Source organism: Theobroma umbraticum, unplaced genomic scaffold (genome assembly GCF_002168275.2).
Source record: "Theobroma umbraticum cultivar Fairchild unplaced genomic scaffold, ASM216827v3 scaffold_95.0, whole genome shotgun sequence".
NCBI classification, from domain to species: Eukaryota; Viridiplantae; Streptophyta; class Magnoliopsida; order Malvales; family Malvaceae; genus Theobroma; species Theobroma umbraticum.
Window position 1 is genome coordinate 2,495,464 of NW_018397257.1, and position 8,693 is coordinate 2,504,156.

At 34.8% G+C, this 8,693-nt stretch overlaps 1 protein-coding gene across 1 annotated transcript; it reads right to left on the minus strand.

Moving 5' to 3' along the window:
• Position 1: 1 nt before the first annotated feature.
• LOC110411897 (serine/threonine-protein phosphatase PP2A-2 catalytic subunit) lies at positions 2–7,582 on the minus strand. Its single transcript, XM_021422256.2, has 11 exons — positions 7,198–7,582; positions 5,819–5,875; positions 4,841–4,924; positions 4,309–4,380; positions 3,115–3,186; positions 2,837–2,877; positions 1,959–2,025; positions 980–1,171; positions 774–863; positions 584–691; positions 2–455 (listed from the first exon to the last, which is right to left on the minus strand). Exons 1-11 carry the CDS (start codon positions 7,285–7,287, stop codon positions 390–392), a joined length of 939 nt encoding a protein of 312 aa, XP_021277931.1. The 5' UTR covers positions 7,288–7,582; the 3' UTR covers positions 2–389.
• Positions 7,583–8,693: the final 1,111 nt, after the last annotated feature.

Sequence of the window (8,693 nt, forward strand, 5' to 3'; positions counted from 1 at the left end):
AAAAAAAAACCAAAGCACCCATTATAAGGCAAATGTTGTCAGCATTCCTCTACAGATCCCAACCCTCGAACAGCCCATTCTTCTACAGATTAATGGAAACCAAAATTAAAATCATCGAAAATAAATAATAGTCACATTGTCCGCTGGAAAATGGTACATATGCCCCTACAGTGTTACCAGCTCTTTTGCTTCCTCTTGCAGAAACCCAAGCATAATTCAAGGAAACAACCCTGACCAAGGAAGCCCTCATCAGCCATATACAAGCTCGCTGTCACCCAACAACCACCATTGCTAATTATAAATCTTATCTTAAATTTGAAAAAACCCTCATCGCAAACCCATTGATGGGCACTGGGCACCAGAGACTGATCAACCCACTGCCAGTTTACTTATAGAAAGTAATCAGGTGTCCTCCGGGTTACATCCGGCTCTCCTCTCCTTGGAGCAGGCTCAAACTGCAAAAACAGAATAGTTCTCAAATGTTTATTGCAACCCATGTTTTGAACATTATACATGGAAATGCAAGCATTTATATACATATACAATGAAAATATTAGCATTGTGTGAAAAGAGAACAGCCCACCTGAATGAATGTATGACCCTTGCAGTCATCAACTTCCAGGATGGAAGCCATGTTTCCACATCGATAGCAATAATTAGGTGCGCTAAATATAGTAACAACCTTTTGTTCCTGTCAAATCATCAATAACACAAATTTCGTATCAAAACTCAAAAAATTCTGGAAAAAGCACCAACACTGGGGAAGTACTTACATGACCCCAATTGTATCCTTCCATGACCAGCTGATGAGCCCTAGCAATCAGCTTCAAGTTATTTGTATGGTTAAATTGCTCAGATATGTCCTGAAGACATCATAAAAGGTTAGCACACCAAAGAGGAGATAAAAACATATCCTTTGACCATTTCCAAGAAAAACAGGAATAAAACCAAAAAAGGAAGCAAAGCAACAAAATAATACTTGGCCAAAGGTATATCCAGCACCCCTTGGAGAAATACCCCAACCACAACGATCATCTGGGTCAGACCACAAAAGATCGCACATGGGACCCTCATGAGGGACTTCTTGAACACGGTCAAAATTACGTATGTTATCCAGGGTTTCAATGGATGGAGACAACCCACCATGGAGACAGAAAATTTCAGATTCAACCTTCAAAACAGAAGAAAGTCCGCAGGTAAGAACCATTAACAAAAACAATACATCTATAGTTCACCTATAACTGATTCTGGTGTCATAAACTAACAAACTACATCAAAAGTTAGACATCAGCGCCATTAGCTGAGCTTAGCTTAGCTAGATGTTTAGTCCAACATGATCTATGTAAATTGAAGCTTCAAGTGATAAATGATGCTGCTAATAATTCTGGTAAAGATATACTAGTGCCAGATGCTGGAAAAAACAAAATAAAGAATCCAGGCATTGTTGGGAAAAATGATGAGAACAGTGTGCTAGAACTAAGGCAGTATCACTAGTTTGCTTTCGTATCAACCCCTTTATGGTTACAGTTAAAAGTTAAGTCATTATGTGGTAAAAGAAGGCATCTTGAAAACCTACGTTACTTGGATTGAGGGCAAGTGTTCGATAGAGATATGTCCTTGATACAGGTACATTCAATTTTTCTAAGTTTTTCCTTTTCTTTGGAGGGTCAGACCTCCATACTCACATCCATCAGATATATATGTGTCAAACATAGGTACTTCATGGAAAATGAAGAGTTTGAGCAACATAATTGATAGCAAGGCATCACTTTTCAAAAATCATGCAACGTGTTACTGAAAACACTGGAATTATAATCCATGACACCGTGACAGCACGCCATACCAAGTCTCTAATTACTCACATCCAAGTAATGTCCCAATTTCCAGTAATCACAACCAAAAAACTTTACCAAAGATCATTTCAAACAACATCAAACACTGAATAACTAAATACTAACCAACGCTGTTAGTGGAAAATAGTCAAACAGATCAGTGAAGATCTTCCATACGTTGGCATTGCCATACCTGCAGATAAAATAGAAAACATATCTTCAAAGAAAAGACCAATAACTTAATAAAAGAGAAACTTCCTAACCCAAAAAGGAAAATGAATGAGCAATTAACATAGGACCAGTATAAGTCAAAGAGTAAAAGAGAATGAAGTTCCTGAGTTATTTAAAATTGTTTCTTCAGCCCACTTCTATTCTCAGAATAACAATTATATGTGAAGTGAATTCTGCTTCCTAGCACAAAAAACTGTAGACACCCTTTAAATTAGGCAATTGAATGAGAAATAAGCTTATTCATGGACAAGATCCAATTGCCCCAACACTAGCATTGGCATCACCTACTTCCACATTTGATGTTCAAACCAGTTCATTACCTAATTGGTTCATTAAGAAAGATAATTAACATGCCAACCTAACAAGGATTGCGTGAAAACTTCTTTGGTTAACAAAGGCAGATCTGGCAGCTATTGAAAAAAATATCATAAATCTAGATCAAAATACTTCTTTGAAAATTCTGACAAGCTGGTCCCTATAATAGTCACTCCTCTTTATTTTATCTATTTGCAACATTAGGTTCATGTATCAAAGCTGCACATGAACCACAAAATATAACCAGATTACCTTCCCAATTAATCACAATAATCAAATTGGGCCTTATGCCCACCTTTAGAAACCACATTATAAATGAAAAGTGTGAACAGGAAGGAAAGATAACAAGCAGTATTTTACAGTCACATTAAAGAAAACCAGCCTCAATCTCAACTCTCAAAGTTAATGTATTTCTGCATTACAAAAAAGCCTACATAGAAAGATTCTAAGATACTCACTTCCTTAGGCATTCATCATAAAACCCATACACTTGAGTAATCTGCATTCATAAACAGAAAACAATTAACAGGAAACATAAGAATCAAATGGATATAAGTAAGTTGCAAAAGAAAATTGGAAAACAACGAAGACAACCAAGTTTTTCGTACATGCATTACAGCTTTTAGAAAGAACACTAACAAATCATTCCTACTTAAATAAGCTCTTACAAGAAATGTTCATGGCTTTTATATATATATATATATATCAAGAACAATCATTTAGAAACATAGCATACCTGACGGCTCTCATGATTTCCCCTCAGAATAGTTATCCGTTGGGGGTAACGCACTTTGAGGGCTACCAAGAGCTGAACAAAAGTTAATCACAAACAAATGATAAGTTGCAACCACAACTAAACATAATTAACAGCAATTAGTCAAAACCCTGCACTAATTCACAGACTGAAGGACCACCAAAATTACACAAGCAGTATACTTGAGACTCCACCTTAAGTTTTCCAGATTGCCTATGGTCATAGAAAAAAAAAGGTCAAATTTATAGATTACATTCCCATCATTTCTACCGGTTTGACTCCCATTATTGAATAATAAAGATGCACAAGAGACACAACAAATAAAACAGTTTTATGAGCCAAAAGTATGACAAATAACATGGACGGTAAAGCATGAAACCAGACAGCAGATAGGTCTCCTATGCCAGGGAGGTAGAGGCATAAGAAGCAAGAACAAGATTTCCACACATGTTACAAGATATAAAAATCTGAAGTAATAATAGGACCATTACACGAACAGGCCAATCAAACTTGACCTGACCACATATCAGTAGATAAAAGTTTCAACATAGGTCAGTTTGAGCAACCATGTAATATGTTCAGACAGAATATCAAGTGCATAAATGTGTCTTTGGGTATTTGACAAAATTCATACACAGACCAACATTTATGTATATGTCTGTATGAACATATATATGTAATAGTTGCATACATATACATAAACATGGATTCAGACATACATAAGCATGCACACACATGTAAGAAAATCAATATGAAACATATCTGCCACCTATGATTTACTAAAATTTGTTTGTGCAACAATGTACACAGCTCAAAAAGAATACCAAGCATGTGGCTCCGTGCGTATGCACACATGAGAACAGACACATCGCCACCTAAGATGAATAAAAATCCTGTCAAATCTGGGAGACCCATATAAATTTCATCATGCAGTTTAAAGCATCATTGAATGGAAGAAGGGCGATTAAAGTAATGTAACCACAAAGCATTCCCCCCCCCCCCCCCATCTAACCCTCTGGCTTTATCCAAAATCAATACACACTCAATGAACAAAAATATGTAGGTTTTTGTATAAAATATCGCTAGCGGAAAATGAACACTCAGTAAAACGAAAAACTCAAACATTCCAGATGAAACAATCAAAAGCTGAAATCAAAAGACAGTAACCATACTTACTGTTACAGTTTCAACTGAATAGTAACCACGGTCAACATAATCTCCCATGAACAAGTAATTTGTATCTGGACACTGACCAGAAAATTTGAAAAAAAAAAAAAGAAAGTATGAATGTGAGGAAAAAAAAGAACCAGTGAAAAAGAGCTAAAAGATATAGGAAGTGGAAGAAACAGACAAGCTTAATTGATGAACAAGCAAATTGAGCAAATCAATGCACCAAAAACTTTTATGAAATAGCTAACAACATGCATATCAATTCGAACTCAAGAGAAAATATGGAAGTTATTCTGATTCCGAGTGTATTACATTACATTCCAGGCATAACAGTTCCATCTTATACCATCTCACAAAGTAATGAAAAATCTTTACAACAGAACTATAATTAGATGCACGTGATAGCTATGATCATGATTTATAAATGTTTGTTGAAGACTAGACAAAAGAAACAAAGTACTAGACGCATTGCAAATAGTTCACAAAAGTTAACAGCACATTTAAAACACAAGATAGCTGCCTCAATCAGAACAATTACCTTCCCTCCAATTCGAAAAAGTTCTGCAAGATCATGAAATTGCCCATGAATATCACCGCATATTGTGACAGGACTTTTGACAGGCTGTATCATATCAAACACAAAAACATACAACTCATGGTAAGCCAACAGCAAGTGTGACAGGAGCAGGCAAATCATGCATTCATTCAAGTAGTTGAAAGGATGTGGTAGTAAGCCTTCAAAATGAAAATTTAATCAAGAATTTAAGGTCCCCAAGGGGACACCCGCCACCCGAACTACAAAAACTTGAGACTTTCAACTTAGAGATCTTAGGTTTGAATCATGGTAATGAGAAGATGGGGTTTACGGGACGGGAGAGACCTACCTATCCAAAGCACAACGGGCTTCCATTTGTACCAAAAGACGAAATAGTATTGGAGTTAAAGATACCTGATGACCATATCAGGAGTTCAAACAACAGGTAGAGACACAAAGAGGTATGAAAGCTGACAATTGCTTTAGAAAGCACTTAAACTTTTGTAGTCCATTCTAGCGATTCATTTTGTTTTTTTTCTTTTCCCTCGAGTCTTATCAACTATAGAGTGAAACGTTTTTATCAAAATATTCTTTTTTGTACCTTATAAGTCATCATGTAAAGAGAACAAAGATTTTAAAACAACAGACTCCATACATTTCCTTTTCAATAAAAGAAAAGGCATATTACATCAGTGGAAACAAATCTTCAGCAGTTCCAATCTCAACATAAACCTCTACTAAACCAACTAATTTTTAGACTTATATTTAAGAAAATAGAAAAGTATTAGGCAACACAAATATAGAAACAAAAAAAAAAGTAAGGATTAATGTGCAAAAATTCAGAAATGCAACACTGCCAATAACAAATGAGGGTTAACAAAACGGACATCACCATTAAAAAAAAACTATTTCAGGGGGAAAAATAATAGAAACAAAATAGTCGTGAGAGTGGTGACAGAGGCAATGGATGATAAGGCACACCTGAACATTGCTTTCCTCCATCAGTATCTCCTTAGCCTTGTCGCATAACACCCTAACCTAATCATAACAAATACCAAGAACAAGATCAGGTAACAATAACTTAAAAAAAAAAGTGTGAAAAAGAAAAAGATTGTCATCTAAAAAAAGGGATTGAGAAAACAATGAGTTCAACTAATCCATAAATGACCATATTAACAAGTATAAAGGCTGTAAAGAAAAGGCTACTCGAAGGTGCAAGGCACACTAAAGGTGGGAAAAAACACTCAACTAATTGAAGAAAGTTGTTAATTTCAGAAAAGATTAATAAAAAATTTTAAATTTGTTGTACTTAATGCCTTCAAACATAAATTTTTCATAAGCTTTAAAAAGTTGACTCCATCTCATACCCTAAAGTTGACTTTAAAAAATTTGTTGTACTTAATGACTTTGAAACATTGAAAAAGAATCGTTGACTCCATTCAATAACATCATTACATTCTAGCATGAAGTTAACGTCATTTCCTTCTCCACAGGAACTTATAAATGGACAATATATCCACAAACATGAAAAAGAAACATTCATTTTCTCAATCAAAAATACATCCCATGTAAGGACCAAATTTGAAGAAACAAAAAAGAACCCAACAGCGATAAGCCTGTTGGCTTTCGAGGTGCATGCATCAATAAAGGTTTACCTTTGCTAGATTAATACAGTGCCTTGGCACCTAAACACGCAACTTGACCACACTTAGAAAACTGTCCAAATAAGGTACAATGCTACAAGCAAGAAATAGATTAATCACAACTCAAATTACTGAACCTTGCCCATATAAGAGGGACTAAATCCATCTATCTGTGCAAATATTACTACTTTTGGAGCTAGATGACCGAGGCTTGTTGCGTAAAATCTTTACAGAGAGAAGCAAAAGTATAACCAAATGTATTGAATGAGGCAACTGATAACCACAAACATTTATAGCCTCCAACAACATTCCCCAGGCATTTAATTCTGATTCTCAAAAACAAATGCTTTAGCCAATTGAGTATGGTGTCCAAACTGTGATAAAATTAAGAAACTAAAATAATTTTCCTACTACCAAACCTGAAATCCCAGGAAGAGTATACTTTTGTAATGGGAAATGAAAAGCAAGAAAGAAAATTAACAAACAAAATGGATCAATATCAGTAAAAGCAAGCAAATAAAGAAAAAACTGATTCCACATAAATCTTATCTTTCTTTTTTTTTTTCCCTATAAACTCCTCCAGCAAATAAAATGGATCTGGTACAATATCCAGAAACCACTGAAAGGAAAATGGATCGGTGGAAGAAGTCACAGATCAAGTCCTAAATCAAGAAATTTCAAACAGATCCGTTTCATTTCGGAATGAAAAATAACTACCTCCTGCTCCGATAAGGGCTTGCACTGCATCAGCTGCGAAATCTGTTCGTCCAGGTTCCCATGCGAGTTCGAACTCACCGAAGAATCCATCTCTCTTTAATAATTCCTAAACCTAGATTCCTACAATTTCCCAAGCAATTATTCTTTTTAAAAAAAAAAAAAACTCTAAATTTATTTCTCAGAAGAAGAACCAACGAAAGAGAGAGAAAGAGAGACTTCTAGTTTTCTGGAGAGAAAAGGAAAAGGAAGGAAGCGGTGGTGAAGAGCCCAATGTTATTGTGAAGAGAGAGAGACTGCTTCTCTTTCTTCTCTTTTTGTTTCGATCACTCACTCCTCCTAACAAAAATCAGTTTTCTTTCTTCTTCTTTTTTTCCCCTAATTGAGTGTTTTTCCAAGGTAAGAAATATTAAGGGACATTTCAAAATTGTTTTTGGGAGGAATGCTGGTGACGTCCAGCTTACCGAGTGCAAATAACGGACCCATCGTAATGGAGAGAAATTATGTGATGGAGGGCTTGGATAAGGGCGTGATGCATTTCAGTGCAAGTAGCGCGTGGGTTGGGATTTGCCTTGTGGGTATTGTGGCTGTAGATGTGATTGGCTCATCTAAACAAGGATCTTATTGGAATAACAGAAGCTTAGGGATGTACAAGCGATCTCAGGAGAGCATCGGTGAGATCGTAAGATCATGCCCATAAAAACTCAGAAAAAAGTGATAACACAAGTCTTTTTGTTTCATCTAAAAATTGCGTCTACCCTGCAGCATTAATACTACTTCACTAGTATAGTAGCAAACTGCAAAAAAAATTTGCTTAAAATGAACCATTTTTTCATTTATTAATAAAATTTATATTTGATATGCAGCCAATATAAAAAAGTCATACGACACTAAATCATTTGATGATGTCACTTCATTAAAAAATAAATTTGATGTATTATACTGTTACAGTAAGTTTTAAAATTTGTATGGTATCTAGCACGGCACACGTAGCTTTTCAATTTTATATCACAAAAAATGAAATATCACTAAAAAAATTTATTAAGAAAAATAATGAAGCACATATCTCTTTACATTTAATTTTCTTCATAATTCGACACATATTTACTGTTTGAATTCTTTCTTTATGCTATACTTGAAACTTAATTGGAAGTGGAGAAGATGGATGGATGGGAAATGGGAAATGAAAAGAGTGATACTTGCTTTATTAGGTTTACAAATATATATATGTATTAAGGTGGCGTTTGGTATTAAAGAAATGAGAACACATTTCTTATAATGTGTTCAATTAAATTATATTGTAATGTTTATTTTGTAACAGATCACTGCAACGTAAGATTGCAATGCACTCATATTACAACCAAGAGATGTAATGTGATTGCAGTCCAAAATCAATACAATCACATTCCATTGCATTTTGTAATGTTCTTAAAGATAATTTTACTCTTCAACTTTATTATCTTATTAAAAATATTTTATATTGTTATAATTAAAATAAA